General features: G+C 41.0%; 1 protein-coding gene across 4 annotated transcripts in view; it reads right to left on the bottom strand.

The window, feature by feature from the left end:
- KCNIP1 (potassium voltage-gated channel interacting protein 1) overlaps positions 1 to 1,120 on the bottom strand; it is a 179,113-nt gene extending 177,993 nt beyond the window's left edge. For all 4 annotated transcript variants that reach the window (XR_015774004.1, XR_015774003.1, XM_088063540.1 and 1 more), the window contains exon 1: positions 743 to 1,120. Coding sequence is in view for 2 of the 4 variants with exons in the window: in XM_088063540.1 (XP_087919666.1) it covers positions 743 to 803 (61 nt within the window). In the remaining 2 variants the exon portion in view is untranslated. The remainder of the gene's footprint in view (positions 1 to 742) is intronic.
- Positions 1,121 to 23,724: the final 22,604 nt, after the last annotated feature.

Raw genomic sequence — 23,724 nt, 5'->3', positions numbered from 1 at the left:
TCTGACAACCTCTGACAGTGCTTTCAACTTTCTGCTCAGCAACACCCTGGAATTTTTGAATTAACCCTGAAGTAAACTGAGTGACGCTCAAGCAAATACTACACAAACCAGACCCCCTGAAAAATCAGCATTTAGAGGCAATATTTATGGATTTAAGGATTAAAACCCCTGGAACTGCTGCCTACTTTCTCATTTTTCATGAGCTTCTGCTTCTCTCCTTCTTTAAAAAAAATCCTAATTCTTTCCCCTCTTGCTAATCTTTATAAAACACATCATTAATACTGCACATTTGGTGTTGAACTACTGAATATGCAACACTGATTCTAACAATACTCCCTGAGACAGAAACCCAAAGGTATTGAGAAGAATTTGCTGTATATTTATATTTTATTCCCTCTTCAAAGGGTTTATACAGCATGGGATTTGGAAATAAACACGTCTCTTCTGCAAGTGCTCTGCATATGAAGCCACTGAGCCTGCATGTGAGCCATACATGCCTGCATGAAGGATTACAGTATTTCAGATTCTTTTCGACCTCCAAGCCCCTCTACAGCAATTTCCTCATGCCCACATGTTTTCTCCACCACCTAGCATCCCACTCTCCTCTGCAAATTACCCCTCACAAAAACATTGCCAGGTTACTTGCAAGTGGCACATGTTCATTTTCTCCTCCCTTCCCAGGCAAATGTCTCCCACAGCAAATAAACCAAAGGGACGGGAAAAGCATAACAGGAGGTCTTACCTTTTGATGGTCTTCTTTGTTTCGTTTGTAGAGAAGAGAATGTACCCATGACAGCACCCATTGCAAAAGCTACTCGTGAGTTTTTCGGGAGGATTTATTTTGGCAGATTTTTTTTTCTATTCCTCTTACCCCACCCCTCCACTGACGGCAAACAAAATCTATGTGAAATGCCCCCAAGAACAAAACAAAACAGAGGAAGTACAGACAAGAAAGAAAAGAAGGAAGGAGGAGGAGGGAAAAAAGCAAAGCACTGCAGCTCGGCATTCAGCAAGCGTTAAGCTTTGAGGGTTTTTTTTAAGTCAACACACATGCACTGACTCACAGCCGGCTGCACTGTTATTATTCAAAACAGCTCCCCATCAAAATTTAAATGCTAGGTATATTCCCTCAGACCAGAGCTGGCAGCAGATGCATCAAAATATTTACTGGAGCACAGCCACATAAACACACAGGCTAATTCTTCCTCCCGTTCCCTTATGGCTCCAACCAGCAGCCTGTAGGTCTAGCGAGGGAGCATCAGAGCGGCTCTTCCAGTGAATACTAAACTGGAGCCCTGTAGACATGCTGAGGGTCTCGGGGGGAAGCCAGGGCTTTGGGCTGGATACCAACTCGGAATGAATGGAAATCTTCTGAGTAGGAAGTAATAGTGAGCAAGGCATCAAAGCCCCAGCTGCGCGGGCTGTGTGCTCCTGCTAATTAAGAGTCTGACAGAAAGGTAGAAAGCAGCAATTTCCAACAGTCTTCTCAAGCAGAAAAGTCAGAGGAAAATTACTAAGTGCAAGGGGGGGAAACAGAAAATTTCACCACAATCCTTTTCCTTCATATCTTTTCTCACACACCAGGAACACATGTAAGACAATTATTTTTATGGCAAGTATGTATGTGCACATCCTTTTCAAGCATATTGAACCAAAAAACTGTTGAAACAAAACTCAACAAACAGTGAGTGGCTAGGAGGAGGTAGAGAAATTCCCAGCATTTTTTCAGTTCAGTCATATTTCAAAAAATCAGCTAGACATCAGATTATGTTTCTTCAGAAGGTGAAATAACAAATGCTCAGGTACAGGAGGAGTTAAATACACTGAGGCAGGCCTCAGAACCCAAATTAACTTGCTACCTGCACATGGTGACTGAGGGCAGCATGTGTAAAAATACTGTCCTTTTCAGAAGAAATTCACCACAGAAAAAATCACCTTGTCTCAACAAGTTTCCTCAACTTTCCTCTAACTTTGCAGTAGATTCCCTCAGATGCAAATCCTAGCTCCCTAAATGCTGGTGTCCCTGGAGGTACAACCCTGCCTTACCTGCTACTCTCCCGCTGCCAGCATCTTCACATGCATCTTCCCATGCATAAGTATATTTGCATCCTTAGTGTACACCTGCAAAGATCTTCCCCTCAGTTTCTAGTTGAAGAAAGCATTGCACAAAATAATTTGTCTTTTTCTTGTTTTATAACTCAAAACACATTAATTGAACTTTTTGTGAGAAATATCTGGGGGAAGGTACTGTTTAAATACCCAAGTCCTGAAATTAAACACATCAGCTTGCAGGTTATTGCCCAAGACTGGGGGCACACAGAGGCCTTTGTCACATCAGGAGGAGCCTATCCTGGTTTGTGCAACATCCCCTGCTTTCCACCCAGCCCCCACTCCTTTCCCTAGGCTGGCATAGCTGAGGTCCCATTGCCCCTGCTTCCCCAGCCATCCAGTTCCAGATGGGGGTCCCTCAGACTACGTTGATCTGCACCAGGTACTGAAGAGCTGTATTAGATTCTTAAGCTTTTTTAAAATTAAAATATTTATCTTTATTTTATTAATATTTTATTTGCATTTACAGAGCAAAATATTACATAGGCTACAGTGCACATATGGAAAATCACTATTCTTGGGACTAGTGCATTCAACAAAGGCTGGAGAGTGACCACAGGCTACAGCCAATGTCTCCAAGATGTCAAAACTGGAATCTTCAATCTAGGCAAAATGTCACTAGCAGAAGTCAAATGTTGCCAAGGTGTAAGGCCCCAGACTACTCGGTTGATGAGGATTTAAAAAGGGGTTTTGGTTGTTCATATACACTGAGTTAGATGCACAGGAGAAGTGCTGATGATATTCTCAAGAGATCAAAATAACAAAAAGAACTTTACTGGCAACTTCAGAAAATTGAGGAACTTTGGCAAAAGGTTTAGTGCAACATTCAATCAATACAAAACAGTTCTCAAAGAACTGGCCCCATTCAACTTAGCAAACTTTAAGCCCTTTTGATTCTAAATCAGTCAAAAAATCCAATAAGAGGGAATTAGGAGAAAGAGAGAAAGACAGAAGAGGTATAGAAAAATACATATATAGCTACCAGTTCCTGGGTTACAGTGGTGTTCTGACAGAAATTCCAAGAGGAGGTAGGGTCAAGACATATGAATGCCCCTTGGCCCTTCCCCCACTTGGGGCTTCTGGTCACTTGGCCACTCAGGAGCTGTGTTAGGGGCTCCAGGGATTGGGTGTGGGGCATTGCATCCAGTGTGCCACAGATTGGCAGCCACTGCCAGAGCGGGATGTACCAGGCAGGGCACTGCCTCACCAGGGCAAGGCCTGACCTGCTCCTGCCCCACACACATGCATCCCAAAATGTCTTGAGACATCACTCTTTCCACTCTCTCACACAAGGCCACTAGTCACCCATTTCCTCAAGTATCCTATCTACACATCTTTTAAATATCTCCAGTAATGGCGACTGTCCCACTACCCTGGGTAGCCTCTGCCAGTGCTTGACCATCTTTTTGGTGAAAGAATTTTTCTTAATACCCAACCCACACCTTCCCTTGAGGCCTATTCCTCTTGTTACTTGGAAGAAGAGACAGACGCCACCTGCCTACAAACTCCTTACATCAAAAAGTACCTTGAAAGTAGCTGGCTTCAGGATTCCTTTTGACATCAGTTGGATCTCAGCCATGCAGAAACTGAGCTCAGTCTGGGAGTGACAGATCAGCCTGTCCATATGGTGAGATAGGCAAGAAGGAAGTAATTTGGGGAGACAAAATTGCACCCCTAATGCTGCACTGTTGTTTACTTGAAACAGCATGGCATATGAAGGCAAAGGGCAAATGTAAATGTTCAGTTTTCTCTGAAACTTGAAAGAAATAAAAGCTCTATCTTGGCTGAAAATCAGTATTTACAGGTCCCAAAGAAATTATGGGGATAAGCGGTTACACACATTTTTATGTTTACGATTCAAATATACAAGAATGGTGACGAGAGGAGGGCTCATGTCTGTGCCTAGGCAGATGAGCACAGAATTACAAATCCCCAGTTCAAAAAGCAGACAATTTCTTTCACAGCTGAAAACCAAGACCTCAGAGGAACAGAGGCATTGTAAGCACTAAAAAACTAGAGTATTTGCCACAGCAGGCAGGAATTCTTTTTCCTCAAAAGACGATCATTCAAATGTATCAATCTGGGAGAGAACACTTTGAGATGTAACAAGTGCTGGTGGACATCCTTTATCTGAGGAGATGAATATTTTCAGACTATTTCCTTTAGATATAAGAAACTGCCTGAGCTCTGACTGTGATATGTGGGTATCTAAGTCAGCATCCTGCCTAAGAGATGCTAAAAGAGGACCAAAAGTACATCAGGGATGTACTGATGATGTGCCTGTAAGCCTGCCTGCAGTAAATTCAGAGCTTGGTTCTGACACAAAGGGGCACCTCAGTACATTAACATCAGTCTAGCAGATCGCCTGGGAGTATTTTGCTTCATCATTATTGTGAATTGCGCTACACTACATCTGTGCAGGATGGAGGAGACTTTGCTTCAGAGTGGACATAAACAGGCTTTGAAGTTCAGATGTGATATCTGCCCTGAATATCCAACCAAAACCAGATTGTACCTGATACCTTGCTACAACTACAGCAATTCCATACAAGCCCAAGCTCAAGGGCAGTTGTTTATCAGTATCTATGCAAACAACAATGGGAATTCCTTCATCCCTATGGAAACCATAAGGTCTGTGACATTTCTGCCAGTCAGTACACTAAAGTCATTCACCAAATTAAAACAAAGACTAAATTGTAGCATAAAGACCACCACTATATATATATATATACAAGTAATGTAAATAAATTGGGACTGGGGATGACTGAGAAGGTAGAGTAATAGTGTGATCTACAAACTGAAATCTCCTTCCCATGAGACCCATGGGACAAAACAAGGTTTGTTCTACACTGGGTTACACAAAAAAAAATCATTTCAGGTAGATCCCAACCTGTTAAAATCACTGACATTTCCAATAAATGTTTTGAAGACTTATGAAACCTGAAATCTTAATGGGAGCCAAATCCAATCTTCCTCTGACTAAAAGAAAACAGCATTCTTTTTGGGGAAAAAAGTTTTGGAAAAAAAATTTGTTTCTTAAACCAGTTTTTATCAAGATTTAGCTGCATTCCTACATGAGAGAACTATGTAAAGCTACAAAGATATGATGTGAAACATATACTGTTAAGACACTCAAAAATCTTGACAAATCTGGAGATTTCTGCATTTTGCAGAAAATCACTTTTTTTGGGGAATAGATGCAGCGTCTCTGTAATATGAGTCTCTCAGCAGTACCAGTGAGTATTTCCATCTGTAACTCCATCTTAACTTCATTTTTGTGAGAGAATTCACATTAAGGTCACAGCAGATGAAGAATGCTTCCAATAAAAGGGATATATTCTATTCCTCTTGTGCTAGCTGGTGGAATGAATTACTACAGTTACAATTATATAACAACTTTTATCTTACTGCTGAAGTGCTCCCCACATCACATTATTGGTGGCAGATATTTTCAAATTCTGTTCAATACACCATTCCAGATATCCTCTGGAGTTAATAACTAATTAAAAATATTCCATTTCAAGATGTACCAATGGAAGAGTGGAGACATCTCCAAGACACATTTTGGCACTACTGCCACTGCTGGCAATGCACAAATGTGTGAAATAAACCCAGTTAAAGCAAACTCAACTGCATATATTCAATCAGAATGTCTGCACTACTTTTCATTTACTCATTTGAGGGTATCTTCAAGACTGAGCATCAACTTTTTGTAATACATCACCTTTAAAATGCAAGTTCCAGACCATGTTGAATGGGGCTTGAAGCAACCTGTCTAGTGAAAGGTGTCCCAGCCCATGACATGGGGGAGGAACAAGATGGTCTTTAAAGTCCCTTCCAGTCCAAACCTTCTAAAGAATATAATTCTGTGAGTTGAGCAAACCATGCTTATCTCTCCGGCACAGAAGTGCTGACAGGGAAGCAGCCTCCCTGCTGTGCTACTAGGGCCAAACCCTCAGCTGCAGGCAGGAGCAGCTCACCACACACTTCAGGGAGCTGTGCCAATTTCACGTACACACAGAGGTCAGTCAAATACTCCCACACCTCATGCACATTCCCCAAACAGATATATATGGACAAGAGGAACAAAAATTGTCTCTTGTCTATCAAGTGCTTTTCACACATGCAGAAAATGTATTGTTTTTGCTGTTTACCCCTCCTCTTATTGGCATCCAGAAGGTATTTCCAGGAGTCCAAGAAGCTGAGCTATACTTAGATTAGTGCAAGTAGTGTACCAGTTCTGTTACCTGTTACAGGATACTCATTTTGACCCACAGACTGCATGGGCACCGAGACAGGATATTTATCTTCTTTCGGCAAACCAGATATCTACCACAACATTCACAGGGCTTCCAGCTGCTGTCTGACCTGTTTGGATTTCTTGTGGGGGAGTGAGTGTTTTACTTATATACTAGAAAATGGGTAATTGATTAACATTCCCTAGATCCCTCCTCAGTAAAATCCTGCTGCTAATCTGCACAGTATGGGAATTTTTTCATTTTTGCAGAGGAGCAGGGTGTCACTGGTGTGCCTCTCAGTGAAACAAAATCTACACAAACCACTGCCATACCATGGAGCCCACATTAAGTACCTAAACAACTACAGACTGGCAGCTTTTGCATGAAGTCAATGAATAATTTCTGAGAAGTTACATGCAAATCAGTAAATTCCAGTCAGCTCTTGTTTTTTTTTCAGATTCCCTCCAGTTGGCATCTGCAGCACACTTACTCCTTGGTTCAGATTTCATTCTTGCCAAAGCAACAGCAAAAAAATTAATAGTCAATTTACATGAAACAAATCTTCTGCAATCCTCTCTCATGAAGATTGCCAGTAAGATTTCATTAATCCAGTGGAAAAAGCCCTGGAATAAAACAGCCCTAAGGAATTTACAGGATTCAGGTTTGCTCAGGGGTGGGCAGAAGGTTCTGCAGGTCTCCAGGGCAGAGGAGCACCTACCAGTGCTGCTCTACATGTACCTTTACCCTCCCCAATTTATAGAAGCCCCTGGATGCAGCAACCCACCCTCCAGCACAGCCACAAATTGCAAGTAAGTTTGTGTATGAATGGGGGCATAGAGACACAGGAAGATGTCAAGTTTAAACTAAAGCTGAAAACCCCAATGTGACAAACACAGAACAGCATTATCCATGAAGCCATTCTCCCCTATGACATTCAGACTATGTTACCATTTCAAAACCTAAAATGCATACTATTTTCTCTTTAATGAGTCTAAATGAGAAAGAGTAATATCGCCCTGACCTTTCACATGGAAAAATAATGAACTCTCCAAATGCACTGAAGAACATCAGAGAGAAAAAAAGGGAATGAAGATTCACTACTTCTGATCTTTGTGATGTCACTGGTTTCACTTCTGCAAGATACAGAAGTAAAAACACAAATAAAGTTATCTGTCCCTGGTGTGGGTATTTAAATCTAAGTCTCACCTGACCTCTTAAAATAAATCATCTACTACACTGACTTTTCCCAGCCTTCTAATATAGGCCTGGAGATCTAAACAAAACAGTGTCCTGCAATAACTAGGAATTGTTGCCAATGACTTGGGAAGAGATGGAAAAATAGGTGTAGCAAGAAAAGAAATCCCTGTTACATCAGGATCAGCCCTATTCTACTAGGCTAAATTCTGAGGAAAGTCACAATGATAATTTCATAAATTACTGAAATTTGAGAAACTGCTACACAAAAATTTAGCATATTCTCTATTTTTTTGAGCATAAATCTTTAAAATTCACTCTAAATACACATTACTGGGAGCCTCCTGATTGTACATTTTTTATACAACCCTGAACCTCCTGACTATTTTTCTCCTTGCTACCATTTATCTGAAGACTCAGATTCCAAACTGAAATTTAGATTATGCTTTGTCACATACCTAACATGTACCTAAATACACGTATAGCCATTGTTCGAGAAACTGGATATAAAAAAATACATGTATACATCCAGCTTCAGGCTCACCCTCACAACTGCTCACAGTTCCAGACAGTGAACACAGGTCAGCTCACATGGCTGCATCTTCCCAGCGTTGCCCAACATCTACACACAAGTCAGCTCCTAGCCCAAATGGCCAGAAGGAGTCTTCAAGTTGAAGTTGAAATAGAAGTTTTACCTGGCTAGCTGGGAGTCTGCACAATGAACAGATCCCAGAGGCACTTCTTCCTGCCCTGAGCTGATACCAAAGAAGGGCTTGTGCTAGGGCTAAGCCTGACCTATGCTGGAATTCTCCATTTGAAATAAGAGCCAAGTCAAAAGGGGCTTTGCCACTCATCTCTGACTCACAAGTCAGCTTCATGGGATCGATGTTACAAAGCTACAACTTGATTCATTTTGCAGCAGCAGGAAAAAAAACAATTAAAGGTATTCCTAATAATTTAATTTATTTTACTTTCGCAAATACACAAACTTTTCTGCCAGTAAATGCATGATTCTTAGAGAACTGATGCACTCTAAATCACTCTAAAACACCAGGACTTGTGTTCTGGTTGTTATAGAGCCATTCAAAAGCAATTTCTCTGTTGTTTCTTTATTGCAAATATTTATTACTATTATTTTTCATACCTTCCTGTCACAGGCAAAAAAGCTGCACCTAGCATTTAAATTACAGCATTCAACAACCTTGTTTATGTAAATTGATACATAATATATTAACAAGGCATGGATTAGCATAAGGTAAGTATTCACACGTGAAAATGGCTGGTCCAGATAGCAGCAAAAGAAATCAGTGGTAGCATATACATTTGAAATTGTCCCACCAGTACACTCAATCCAACATTAATAACATTTTTAAAGGAATGTGTAAAATATACTGTGCCATGTCTTAGATAAACCTGAGAAGGCACTTACTGCTCTGGTGATGAGCAACAAATCTCTCCACTGGATGACTGTTGTGGTTTAAAACTAGTAACTAAAAAATTACTATTTCTTTCTGTGAGATATGGATTTGAACAAGAGCAAAACAGGCTTAAAACTTAAAAGGAATAGAAACCGTTTATTAACAAACTACAAGAATAAGAACACTAGAATAAACTTTCAGAAAACTCTTTTATCTCTCACTACTTAACTATTCTTTTGTACACATGATAACATAGAGACAAAAAAAACCAACTTTAGAACTTTAGTGGTCAAAAACAGTCTCAATTTTTGCTAGAGTCTTTCTTTCATTCTTGGTAGAGAAACAGAAGTCTCTTTTTGCCGATCTATGGAGTTTTTAGAGTTCACTCCTCCCATTCCACATCATTCCGAGGTGTGCATGGGTCAAATGAGTCTAGGGATACTATTTTAAGGATGAGTTATTCAAAGGCAGAGGTCTTCTTCATCTGTCTCTGTGAGCCTTCCTGGAAAACAGCTTTTGCTTTGCTCTTCAAGGCTTCAAAAAATCTTCACTCTACTCATCTCCAGCAACTCACAGTATCACAATTACTCTCTCTTTTTTTAAAAAGTCTACACTTTGAATACTCTATTCCTCCCATACTCTAGTCATGAATTAAAGGAGTCTTTTAAACTACTATTACCCATCTCCATAGCTTTTACAAAAAGGTATTTCAGCTGTACGCATCTCCTTATTCTCTCCTTCTTATTTAAACTTAACTCTCTCACTGTTTTTAGTGGTTCTATGATGTTTTTTGCATGTTGATTGTCTCTCTCGTTCTCTGTCTTTTCTGAGAAAAAGGAGTAATCTGTTCATTTATCCAAGTAGTAAAAGAATTAAAAGCTTTAGAAAGCTGCAAGAGTTCATAGTGTCAGGTTTCAGTCCCGCAGCAGAAACTGAAAACTAAGCTCAGCTGACCGACTCTGCTTCTCTTCCCCCCTCCTCCCTGCGGCCTTGTCGGCCTGGAGGGGGGGAGGAGGCCAAGACAGAGCTTGTTACCTTGTCAAAAGCCGGAAACCAAAGAGAGCAAGACAACTCTGTCTGTACTTCTTAAGGGGGTGTTTACAAGTTGAATTCACTTTTTAATGGTCAGATCTGCTGTCAATTCTTGGAAATGACTGATAATTGGTCAAGAAGAAAAACTCCCATCAGCCACTAGCAGCTCTAACTTCCTCTCTTTCTAAGCTGTTTTAAAAGTAAAGCTACACCATGACAATGACTAAATGAAGTTACAGAGATTCATGGCCTACAAGAACAGAGGATTAACTATTGCTGAGAAGAGATGTTTTCCACAAAGAGCTTATATGCCCTGACTCTGCAAGATGCTCAGCACAGCTCAGAAGCTGGGAATGGAAAGGGTCCAGCTCTAGAAAACAAACTCCATAAACAAGCAAACCATTACAAGCAACAAATGTGAAGCAATTTTAGATAAATTCTGCTTTGTGGACGAATACTGTGTATTTCACATGCAGCAATACCAAATCTTTCCTCCTTCACTAATCAGCATCCAAATATTTGACACCAACTTTACCTTGGGCTTAATCTAGAGGATGAGGTCTAATGCTACCTCAAGTCCATACTGCCAGTGTTCACTGCAACTCAGTTGCACTCTGTGTCCAAACTCAAACAGGAATGAAACTGGAATTCAACAGGTTCCAAAGCAGTGGAAGGAAGGAACACCAGGCTGAGCTGTAGGGCATCACATGGGATGATGAGCAAGATAAATAAAATAACTGAGATGTTTGTTACACCCAGGCTTTGACTTTAGTCTCACAATCAGTTTTTCCCACAAATGTGAAAACACGTGAAATACTGGATTAAGATGCAGAGAGTAAGAACACAGTCAAAGACAAATCTTACATTTTTTCTTTAATTATTTGATTCTTGGCCTGCTTACAGTTAACAAAACATCACTTCACCAGAATCATCTTCCTGGAACACTGTGAGGCATCACAGGCTCATTACATTTTGGCCAATCTTAAGTGAGCAAAATTTCATCCAGCATTTCCTCTCCTCCTCGTGTCAGGCTTCTATCAAGGTGGTGTCTGACCTCCAGCAAGGTGAGCGTGAGCATTGAACCTGAGAACTCGTCAAATCTGAGAAATGTCTGCTGCTTTTGTCCTTTTGAAGTCCTGCTGAATTTTTCAGTGACCTCTTGTTCCTTTGATGCCTGAAAAAATTTAAAGCTTTTAAACTTTTTCTTCAGTATTTTCTCCCTTCAGCTTTGCTTTGCAGCCTTCTCCTTCACTGCACTCAGTCTTGCTTTTCAATCTTCTGATTTATTTTGGAATTGCATCTGATATGTCTTCACTCACCCAAACCTTCCCAAAGGTCTTTTGGGGGGCTGAATTTGAAGGACTGCCAAGGAGAAACACATAACTTTCCAGTGAATACAGTCTTGACCAGCAGTAAAGTTTTAACAGGCTGTATTTTCCAGCCAGATTGCATATGTAATTAAATATTCACTCTCACTTTCTGTTTAATGATGGTGACTCCAAAGAATTCAAAGAGTTATTTTGGTTCTAATATTTTCTAATTGATTCCTTTGGGATGTGGAAAGACTTGAACTAGATGTTCTATCACAGGTTTATCACTATTTTGAGGTACATAATATGCAGCTTCAGATGTACCACACTTGTTCACTATAATTAGTAATTTGTTTTCATTTTTTCTGCCATTAATATAACTTTCCCACAGCCTAGTTAAGTGCTGTAGCCCATATTTATTCTATCATAATGAGTTATTGAAAAAACTACTACAGCAGACCAACATAACTTGTCTTTTCTACAGCATTAGAACTTACTGCTGAATTCCAAAGTATCTGTATTTGTTTATTATGAGTTAAAGACCTTTCCAGGTCCAGGAATGCTGGGATTAACATATCCAATACAGCAACACTGCTACTGCACAAGGGCTGTTAACTTTGCTTACATGTTTTTAAAGTTGTTACTTGCTTTCTCTCCAACTTGCCTTTCAGTAAAGCAGTCCTCTCTTGGATTATGACTCATACCACTTATCCAACCCAAGCTGAAAGTCTGAATAAGCAAATCACAGACAGGACCTTGCTTTCTTCACCGCACAAATGACAACAACAAAGCATGCCATGTTCACACAAATCAAGCTTACATTTATCTCTGTGATAATCTGTCAAAAAGTAAGAAACACTTCATCTAACCTCATGATACTATTCTACTAGACTAGACAGGTTGTCTCTTCTATGCTTTTGTCTTTGTGGCATCAGCTTTCAGCTAGGTAACAATCCCTTTAGCTTATTAAATATTAACAGATGCAAAAAAATAGTTCAGCTTCTTGGGGACCCAGCTGTACCAGAAGTTCAGGTGAGGGGGATGGAACAGCCATCATCAGAAACACACAGCCAGCAGGCCCTTGACTTTCTGAGACCCATGGATAATGTTCTACTTTAGATTCAGTTATGTGGGAGCATTTTGTATAATGCTCTTTTTAAGGTGGGATACTTAGGACTCTGGACATCAGTTTGCTTTTAACCTTTTAATCTTAATGTTCTAACCTTTTAATCTATTTCAGAGGGTAAAGACAGTCCCAATATCTGTCACTTTCATAGTAAAAGACCTACTAAAAGGAAGACAGGAGCAGCTATTGCATATGGTGAATGCTGACAGAACCCTTATGCTTATGGCATAAGTATGCAACACAAACATGCACAATAAGACTGTACCAGCCAGCCATCCTGGGGTTGTTGGATCCCACTGGCTCAGGCACGATTAGGCAACAAGCAGTCTAGACCTGCATTTTTAACTGATGCCTCATGAACCCAATATTCACCAAGGGTCTTGGCTCTAGAATCCAGTTGAAAACTCCTGAAAACAAATCTGAAGGTGTTATGTTTATAAAACATAAAAATATATAAAAAATATTTCAGATGAGTGGAAGCTGAGGAATAACAAAGCCTAACACTGGCAGAGTGCAGGTCTGGCACATTATCAACCTCCAAAACAAGGAAAGCTGCATATCCAGCCATCCAGCCATCAGTGAATTATCCCTTAAAAGAAAAAAAAAAAAACAAACAAAAAACTAAAACACCAGACCTACAGAAAATGTTGTCTCCCTGAGTACATCATCTTCAGGGCTTGCAAAACAAGGTAGAAGCAAACTGCAAAGCCAACAGGGTATGACTAACAACTAACTAATCACATCTCAGAGCAACACCTAAGCAAAGAAATCTGGAAATTCATCAGTTCTGAGAATGCCAGTAGCCAAAAATGTGGGGAATTTTATCCTGTATTTACATTAGAGACTTTGGACAGCACAATTAGCTTGAGTGTAGGGTATACTTTTGTGGGTGAGATATCAACAGAAACCACCTTGCAGTCTTAGACAAGGACTCTAAAATATGTTGTGCTCTTCCTCGCTGAAATTACTGTCTCATTCTTCTCAGGAGAGCAGAATTCATGACTAAAACTTTTCTGACATTTCTCTAAGTCAGTCATATTTGCAAACAGTTTGTGAATTTAGCTAGCATTACAAAAAATTTCACCCAAGATACTGCAATATGTCACTAATGTCCTATTAATAAATATCCTGACATGGTTAGTTTCTTTTATGTCTTAAATTTAGTCCATGCTGGTACAAGGTAAGTGCCGTTCACATACAGAAACAGTGGAAGAGCAGAGGATATTGCTGAGTCTGATACATTTATCTCAGAATAACTCTCGATAGACATCAAAACACTTTAGAACCAGTATAACAATGACAAAAGCTACAGCCTTTGTATTTGATATGGTAACTCAGGATAAAATTCAGGAGGACTCACACTACTTAGCCCACAGCCTAGCTGCAAAGTGTAGCCACAGCTTTGCTAAAGATATTTCTGTCCTTCATCCCTTCACCCCAGATTCTCCTCTCCTTTCTGGCCATGGGTATTCCTGCAACAAGGCTCTGTAAGGAACTGCCCAGTTGCAGCTGTCTAACATGAGTGCACTGCACAAAGATGGCCTCGGGCCCTGGTACAGCTGGAATATTATTTTTATGTACCTTCTTCTCTGTAATTACCAAAATGTCAGCTCAAAATTGCATGGCAGAATTTCAATTCATTTTTAGTTCTATGGAAGATGATCATGGCTTTTTAAAAGTTCACTTAATATAAAAAAGGCCTAGAAAGATCAAATGTAATTAAAATCTTCTTGTGGTTATTAAAAGTTTAATCACCAGCAGCCAGTGAAGGAAGCTGCAGATAACACCTTCACTGCCATCAGAAAAACAACTCAGCTGCTCCTGGCATATAGAGCTGGCTCCAGTTTTGATAAGTAGTATCCAGGCTGTTAAAATATGCTAACAAATACTTTTGACATCAATTTCCACAATTTGACTTAGGTTTTGAAATATACGAGTATGAATCCTACAGTGGTATAAGCAAAGTCCAAAAACCATCAGAATTCAGGGAAGACACATATCCAGCTGCTCATATTAATCAGTTATGACCTGACTTGGATGTAATCCAGGCTTCTACTATTCATTACTTTTATTATTTATTACTGACATATGCTTAATCAATTTTTCCTAATGTTTCTTCCTGATTTGTAAGGATTCTAACAAGAATATTAAACACAAGCCATTACATTTATTTTTACTTGATTGCATTGTCTTATTTAAGAATTCTATTTGGATTAATATATAGAAATCCACTGCCTTGTAGCTCTGAAAAGTTTATGGGAAATGACAGGATATATAAGAAGACTTCTCTTTGGAGTATTTGCATAGACACAGCTCAAGCAGTGCCTGTTGGGCAAGCTTCACATTTCACTACCATAAGAAGCAAGAGGTGATTTTTAATAGCTCCTCAAAGAACCTTAGTTAGTAGAACTTCATGAACAATTGTTTGTGAAAGAAGGTAGACTGGATTGGGAAAGAAAGAAGGGATTTGCTTTTGCTTCGCACCTTTCACTGTTACTACAGGAATAAATATCTAATGTAAAAATTATCTTTTGGAAATGTGTAGCACAATTTATTCTGTCACTCTAAGAAAGATATATCTGTCCTGAAGCTCACGTTATTTACTCACTCTGAGTGTTACAAAAAGCAACTGTTCGATGGCATATTATCTCATTCACCTCAATTTCACCTCAACAGCTGCCCAGCTCCTTCATTCAGGAGGTAATTTTCAAGACCAAAATTTTCTGAGATTAAGATTTCCTTACAGGCAAAACAGGCATATTATGTGTTTGCCAAGTATAAAATAAGTTAGCAGGAATTAAAGTTGGAACATGAAGAACATTACATAAACTGAAAGTCTGGCATCCTATTACTGAGAAAACTTCAGGAAATCTAGAAAGAAGACTAAGAGAAAAACAGGCAGTGAACAGCAGGCTAACAGGATACAAAGCATGCTTGAACATAAAGCTGTACAATACACAAATATACCTTTTTCATTAGACTAATGCCTTATCAGCCCTAAAATGACAAACCAAACAAGATTAAAAATGATAAAATAATGAAAAATTATAAAATGATAAAACTATAAAAAGCAGTTACAACTTACTGAAGGTCCTCCAGGTGCACTTATGGCAGAGTGCACACATGATAAAAGGCTTTGACACTTTTATAAGTTATATAAAGTTTTATAATCAGCAAATTAGCATAATTGACAAGAATCCCCAATTAAAAGTACAGTTAGTGAAGTAATTCAACTTTTTTGCTCAGCCCCCTACTGAAGCCTCTCCTTTGCTTATTGCCATACATAGTTTATGTCTAAATACATGGGAAACTGAAATGGCCTTGCTTCACTGAAAAAGTAAGATTAGAACTGGATTCCAGCAATGTGTTTGTCTAACAGGATAGGAGAAGTACTGGAGTTAACTAAGAAATTATACAATAATAGTTTACAGAGCCGTGCATATGAAAAATACATAAAACACAAAAATTGTTTGGTATCAGGACTAGTTAAACAAGCCCATGATTTTTGCCAAATTAAAAATTTCCAGCATTGAAGTACATGTGTACATGTATTGCAGTGCAACATATTTTCTCTTGTTTCTCCCCTTGCAATTCCCACAGAAACAACAAAGCAGAAAAAACTTATAAATTTTGTCTGACTTCATATGCACACACGTATGCCCACACCTCCACTTCAGCCAGGACAGATGAGCAATATATTTTGTTTGAGAGACCAAGTCACATTACGTGAAGAATGGTAAGACAGATAAACTATGTCTGATGTTTGGCACATGAGACAGACAAGCTAAAATGAAAAAAATCAGCTTTAGTTACAGGAAGGCTTTGAACAAGCTGCATCGAGATCACACATGTAGATAACCCCACCACAAAGGCAGGCGTGTGCCTTCTCATGTCCCCACTGTCCTGGCAGCATGCAAAAGAATGCATGAATCTTGCCTTACCTACAAACCATCAACCTGTTTCCTTTATGGAAGAACAATATGATGATAAAGAATATGGTAGTTTATCCTCTCTCAGCTGCACCAGCTCGCAGGGAGCCAGAACTCCTCACACAGAATGATGCGTGTTCACCGAGTTTTTAATCAAAATCTCTCCCTGCCCCCAAACTAGCTAGCTGCCAAGAGTAGGAAAAAAAACTTCACAAAATACAAAAGGAGCTCTTCAAAACCATTTTTAGAAGGAAAAACTGCTGAAGTCCATTCAGAAGGCAGAAGCCTCTTCTACAAAACAATGACCATCAGAGGCAAGTGCACAGCTAATTATTCAGTGATAAAACCTCATCTCCAGATGGATGCTGACCACTTAACACAGCTCCTAGCATGCTGTTCATCAAACATATGGCTCCTTTGACCTCAATTACTATGGCTCTCACATAAGTTACTTCTGAGAAACTATTCCAAAGTTCTGATGGAGCTGTGAAAAAAGGATTGGAATAATGGAAGTTCAGATTTATATAATCCTTTGAATAGCCAAAGTGACCTTATAAAGTCAAGAAAATAATCTCAGAACATACCAAAATGTTCATGCAAAGGTTTGAGCATCTCGGCAACTCTTGCGTCAACACGAGCGGTTCTGCTATTTGTTTCAGGCAATAAAATGTGAAATAACCAGACAAAAGTACTTTAGATGCTTTGTGATGCAAATAAACTTATTAGAATCTTTCTTCAGAAAAATCTGATCTACTGTGGCCAGATACTTTGTCTGGATTATGAGCTTTTAAATAAAGTAGTACTAAAATACATAAATAGATAATCTGTTGCTTAAACACAGCCATCTCTTAAAAACAAAATTTTCTTCTTCACTTGATTTACTCTTCTTTACTTGATTTACAAAAGAGAAAGCAAATGCTCACACAGCATTAACAGTTTTACTAAACTTTACAAAAGTTGCAAAAATTGACTGAAAAACAGTTTGGCCACATGACATAATACCAGTAACACTGTCATACCTGCAATTCAATTTCATTTTCCTGTGTCTCTTCCCTGCGCTTACTGACCAGGGCAGATTCTTTGCCAAGTCCCTAGTACATTCCAGTAGGACATGCAGGATCCAATGCCTTTAAGGCAAACTAGAAAATGTACTTTTTTCATTAATCTCTGTTGTGTACATTTCTGGCATACGAAATGGACTCAACTACCACACCCTACAGCCGAGGTTCCAGCCCCATGTACTCGCAGGCAGCAGGCACGCTCATTTAAGGGTCTTGACACTCTGGCACTTTTGCACAGAGGTCTTGCCTTTCAACGCACAACGTGGCTCAAACTTTTTGGCAGCTGGGTACAAAACCTGCTTTTAATTCCCTACAAATTGCCCTGCCTGACCATGTCAGCTATTGCACACATTACACCAGTAATGTTACAGCAAAAAAAATTAAATGCCAAGACGACTTTCATTTTTTCAGAGCTGGTATTTAAATAGTTTTACTCTATCTTTTCAAAACATCATTAAAAGACAATTTGGGTTTTTTTCTTGCTAATTTGGAACTTCAAAAAGAATATAAGAGCAGCAGTGAAATAAAGATTTTGATCTCTTTTGACCAGTAAGAGTTTTGTCTTCACAGATGTATAATTTAAGTTGTCAGACTTTTGGAACATCTATGATATAAAACATAGCCAGTAATAATTGTGTCCCTTAAGACATATAAAAATTTATTTTATTGCCTTTCTTATTTTTGTCTCTTTTCATTCTCTGTAATATAATCATAGTTCAGTGACTTCATCTGCAAGGAACAATAACAAAGCTTTTGCTGTAATGATGTACAACAAATGAGTCTAAGTTCCTTAACCACCATGTTACTTTATTGGTGCCTCATTTGAATATGTGGATTCCCAAAAGCTTAAATCATATTTACAATTTCTTCATAAAAATTACATCAATAACTGAAAGTATCACAGTCCCTACACTTGACGAAAAAGAAAGCAAAAATAATAAATTATTATAAGTTATCAGATAAAAAGAGAGGATAATTACAGACAAAGCTCTCTGTGTCTGCAGAGGAAAGAAGAAATAGCACTGAAGAACTATATGTTTTTTTCTGCCACATGATGCTACACTGCGCACAAAAGCAACCTTCCCAACTGGAGTAAGGCCAAAGGAGTCATTATGGAAGACACAGGTTTGGATGAGACTGGAATTATAGCAGGGTATTACTATTCCCATTTAAGACTTGATCATGGCTTAGAATATACTCCACAGCAAGAGAAATCCAATCCCTGGACAGAGACCTGCTGCATGAACCAGCAGACGCGTCAGCCAGATACCTGTGGCTGCAGGGCCTTGGTCCTGGCAGTCAGCGGGCCTTGGGCCAGCCAGGGACAACAGGTCTATTCAGTGTAGCTTCTTGGCTGAAGAATTGGCTTGAAAGTAATTTCTTAGTATCTATATGGAAGAAAATACTTGTATAGGGTTTTTTCTTTCTGTGATGAGAATAGTAATGAAATTCCCCTGTACTGCACCTCAGAAGTTGCCTTTTTTTTTTTTTTTTTTTTTTTTTTTTTTTTTTTTTGTCTTGAAGGACATACTCCTGCTTGATACCTTTGATCCCCCTTATGAAACTTGGTGGTTCAAAGCATGTCCCACAGCTTGTATCCCAAGATAAAAGTTCACCTTCTACCACACACTTCAGAAGACTTAATGCAACCTTCAATTTTTAAGCATTTCTAGTATCCCAGGGACTTTCAGGAGTGACAGTGATACAGCTCCCTGGCCCATCCTAAAGAAAACCTCTCAAAAGAGAGGCTGAACAGACTCAGCAAACCTGTAAAGCCTGTCAAAGGTTTGAGGGGCAAGGGCCTGGTTCTAGAGCACAAGCAAATGCCATAGCACATAGCAAACTCCCTCAATTGACTCAAAAGATTAAATGAGACAAACTGGTATGTACCTGTTCCTCCTTTGAAATAATTTTCAATTTCAATCAGTCCATTTTCATAACTTGGGTGCACAGTCTACATCCACAAAAGTAACTTGCATATAAAAACGGGGCAAACATATGTCATTCCATGCGATCAGGGCATACAAATGCAGTTTGTGCGTATTAATTGCACTTTTTAACTTCAGAAAATTGATACATTAAAGGGAAAATTATATATCTCTAGGCAAGTAAGGAGTCATCAGGAATAAAAATTTTATAATGTGACTAGTTTTAAAAACAAGGGTATCTTACAAAGATTGGACATTATAAAGAATCCCTATCTGAACAAAGACCACTCTATGAAATTGAATGCTCAATTCCTACATTGGCACTACTTGAAAATTTGGCCATGTCTTGGTCTTACCATTGCTCTCCTAGGTCCACTGACACCAAAGGAGTACGCCTGGATTTTCACCCAAGGAATAGTAATTTTGACCAACTGACTTATGTCAGTTTTGTTGGAAGATGTGCTTTATAGATGCCATGTCTCTCTCTCACTTAATTAACAATTTCTTTTTCAGGGAAACAATGTAAAATCCCACCAGACTTAAATCTCAGAGAAATCTCCTCCTGTTAGGAGAGGAAAAGACCTTACACAAGTTGCTATAATTATTTCCTATAGGTTCTCTATAAATCCAAAGATTTCATTTATGAAAGGTGAGGTAATGTTCCTCTTGCAAAGCCACCATCCCAAATTTAATTTTGCAGAAGCAATTAAAGTCAAGGACAAGTGAATTTAATTTTTCTCCTAAGAAACAGTGCCACTCTTTTAAATATATGCACAGGCATTTGAACATTATATGCTCACTAGAATAACAGTCATTAATGAATACTAATTTGCAGTTTGCTTTCATTTTTCCTGTGGCTTTGGCATTCAGCCCTATAGGTTCTGACTTCACCACTAATGCCGGGGGAAAGAACTAGACACTACTCTGTTACCGCTGAAGATGAATAGATCACGCGGACACAGGTCGAGGTGTGGTGAAAAGAAGAGAGAGTTTATTTTTCCCCCCAGGATTTATAGGCTCCTGACCACGGCCAGGGACTATTGGATGGTCAGGATAACACTTTCTCACTGCACTGGCCATGAGAGATGCCCATCACAAGACGTGTAACAAAAAGAATGTACACATATCTATGTTTACAGTTACTCTCCTGGGAAAGTCCTTAGAAAACTATGTTAGCAAGCTCAGAAGCTGAGTTTTCAGGGTGACATCTCACCCTTTTTGGTTTAACAAAAAGAAAAGAAAAAAAGAAAAATGAACAAAGAAACTAGCAACATTATAAACAATCAAAAAATAAATAATAGAAAAATACAATACTCCATACAATCAGAAGGCTGTAATTTCAGGGTGATATCTCACCCTTTTGTTATTACAAAAAAAAGCAACCAAACAAAAAAAACAGAAAAACAACAGAAACCCCAAAAAAATAAATGAAACTAATGTCCAACATCAACACCTGCTTATGGATGGCTCTCAATTTGGTCACAGAGGCAGAATCCATGGCCAAATTGAAAGGTGCCTGGGAAAACTTATGAAATGCTATGACAGCAGTCTGTAATTCTATCAATTGGGCTGATCCAGCCTCATGACTCTCCAAAAAAAAAAAAAAACCTAAAAACAAAACAGCTACATCAATGGAAAGATTAATGTAATAAACTTGAGGAGCAGAAACTGCTCGCAGAACTTCCTCCAGCATCTACTGTGCCTGTGGGGTCAGTGTCAGAGGTGACTTTAAAATCAGAGTCCCCCTTTAAGAGACCAAACAAGGGAGACAGTTGTGTCGTGGTCAGTCCCATATAGGGACACAACCATGTGAAAGTCCATTAATATTTGGACATCATTCATGCAGTGTCTGCACTGAATGCAAAAAAAATAATTGCACCTCCAAATGTAGGACTGTTTGTCCCAAAATTATTTTTGATCCTCAAATAATTTCAGGGAGGTTGTAGAGATGAGCAGCAGGAAACTGCTTGCAAACTCCAGAGAGGGCCAGAGCCCCATATCATCGGCAAATGCCAGCAAATTTTGCATGCCTTATGGCAAAACCTCCATTGATATCTCTGTGTGGGCTCAGCATTAATGATAGCTGGCACCAGAAAGGCAAATTTCGGTCTGTCATCGGGATGCAAAGGAATTGTAAAAAACAATCCTTCAGAACCACAATGAGGACTAGCCAATCGGCAGGAAGCATGGCAGGTGAAGGCATGCTAGCCTGCAACATCCCCATGCTTTCCATCATAGCATGAACTTTCTGGAGCTCTTGCAATAACCTCCATTTCCCAGACTTCTTCTTGATACAGAAAACAGGAATGTCCCAGGGACTGGTTGAAACTCCAGATCACTGCGATCCAACTGTTCTTGCATCAAGTCATGGAGGGTGACTAGTCTATCATGAGAAAGGAAAACAGAATCTGCTGAACAAAGAGTCAGTCTCAAGTTCTTCTTTGCATAGAATGTGTCAGCATTGAGTCACCAAGGATGGACAGGGTGCAGACCCGTTCAGGATGATCCCTAGCTGTCAGAACAGCAGTCCAGTGACCCAGGGAGGTCCAGGGAACCCGAAGCCACCATCTCCCCACAGCTGGTTCTCAGCTCTGCGAACATAAAGCTCAAAAGGCACAAGGTGAGCAAAATCCAGGTCCCGCAGGGATAGAAACAGGAGGCAGGAGTGTGGAACCCATGGCAGAAATGCACCCCAGGAATTCTGAATCAACGTCCCCTAGGTGAGCAATGGTGCCTTGGGCAGTGACATTCAACCACGCCACAAGAAGAGCACTCAAGCCCTCACCCACCGGATCAAAGCATTCGGAAGCACATGGAACGCCTGATACGCTCAGCTGCCCAGTCATCTTACAGGAGGACAAAGTCCTCAGGCCAGCCGAAGAGGCTCCAGCAGCCTGGGACCCCTGGCCCGTCAAGGCCACCAGCTTTGCCCCCGCGGCAGCACCACCGGAGCCAGTGGTAACCAGCTCAGGACCTTGGTCTGCCACAGCCACAGGAGGCGACGGGGGAGGGCCGGCTCCAGCTGCAGGCTCGGGTGATGCCCGGGAACCCGAGGCGGGGGGGGATGGAGGCAGTTCGGCACAGCCTGCCTCCAGCGCCGGGAAGGACCGAGGTGCCGGTACAGGCACAGCCTGCAAAGCCGCGGCACCGTCCTGCTCCGCTGCCAGGGGACAATCCAGACTCGCAGGAGGGGAAACCGGCAGCGTGGGGGCGGCAGAACCCGGCCCGGCGTCGGCACCACTCACAGAACCCGCCCCCACGCCCCACGAATCCGGTGCGGGGTGGGGCAGCGCTGAGAACCGCCCCTAACAGCGTTTCTTCAGGGGCGAAAGGTCCAAAAAGCGGTGCCGGCCGCTCCTCCGCTGGAAAAGCGTGCGCGGCCACCGGCGCGGAGCCCGGGGCCTGCCCGTCCCCCACCGCGGGGCAGGGCACAGCCCAGCCACAGCAGGGATACGGGACAGACCCTGAGGCATCTCCCAGGGCCGGCGCGGCCTCCTATTCAAGCACCCCTCCCTTCGGTCTGTGCCGGGAGGGCACACGGAGGAGGCGACCCCGCCCCGGGCTTCCACCGCCGGGGCACGGGCCGAGGCGGCGTTACACCCCCCGGGTCTGCGGCGCCCCGGACAGCCTGCCGGCAGGGATCCAACCCCGCCCCGGGCCTACACCGCCGGGGCGCCTGCCGAGGCGGGGCTACACCCCCCGGTCCCGCGGCACCACCGTTCAACCCGCCGCACTTTCGCCAGATCCCGAGCAGCCGGAGCAACCAGGGCTCATAACCGACCAGCAGAGCCTTGATCAGGGAATCGCCTAAAGTGTCCCAAGCTGACTGCGAAAAAATCGCTTCAACCACAGGGAAAAACCCCTCAATTCTCCCATACTCACACAATCGCTGAAAGTCAGCATACGACACATCGATCCCTCTCTGATCAAACACCGCATGCCATATCTCCAGAACCAGGCCCTCCGTAAGAGAAAGCCCAAAACCATCCATAGCCACAGGCTAGACAGTACCCTGTAACACACGTCGGGGTTCACCACATGTTACCACTGAAGATGAATAGATCACGCGGACACAGGTCGAGGTGTGGTGGAAAGAAGAGAGAGTTTATTTTTCCCCCCAGGATTTATAGGCTCCTGACCACGGCCAGGGATTATTGGATGGTCAGGATAACACTTTCTCACTGCACTGGCCATGAGAGATGCCCATCACAAGACACGTAACAGAAAGAATGTACACATATCTATGTTTACAGTTACTCTCCTGGGAAAGTCCTTAGAAAACTACGTTAGCAAGCTCAGAAGCTGAGTTTTCAGGGCGACACTACTCTGTGCAGAATCTATGAATGTTGTCCAGTTTCTCTTCCTACAAACTCATCTAT

The sequence above is a fragment of the Pseudopodoces humilis genome, chromosome 17 (genome assembly GCF_049639895.1).
Source record: "Pseudopodoces humilis isolate 2021_Gansu_Grassland_sample_001 chromosome 17, ASM4963989v1, whole genome shotgun sequence".
Lineage (NCBI taxonomy): Eukaryota > Metazoa > Chordata > Aves > Passeriformes > Paridae > Pseudopodoces > Pseudopodoces humilis.
This window is presented reverse-complemented; position numbering and strand designations above follow the sequence as displayed.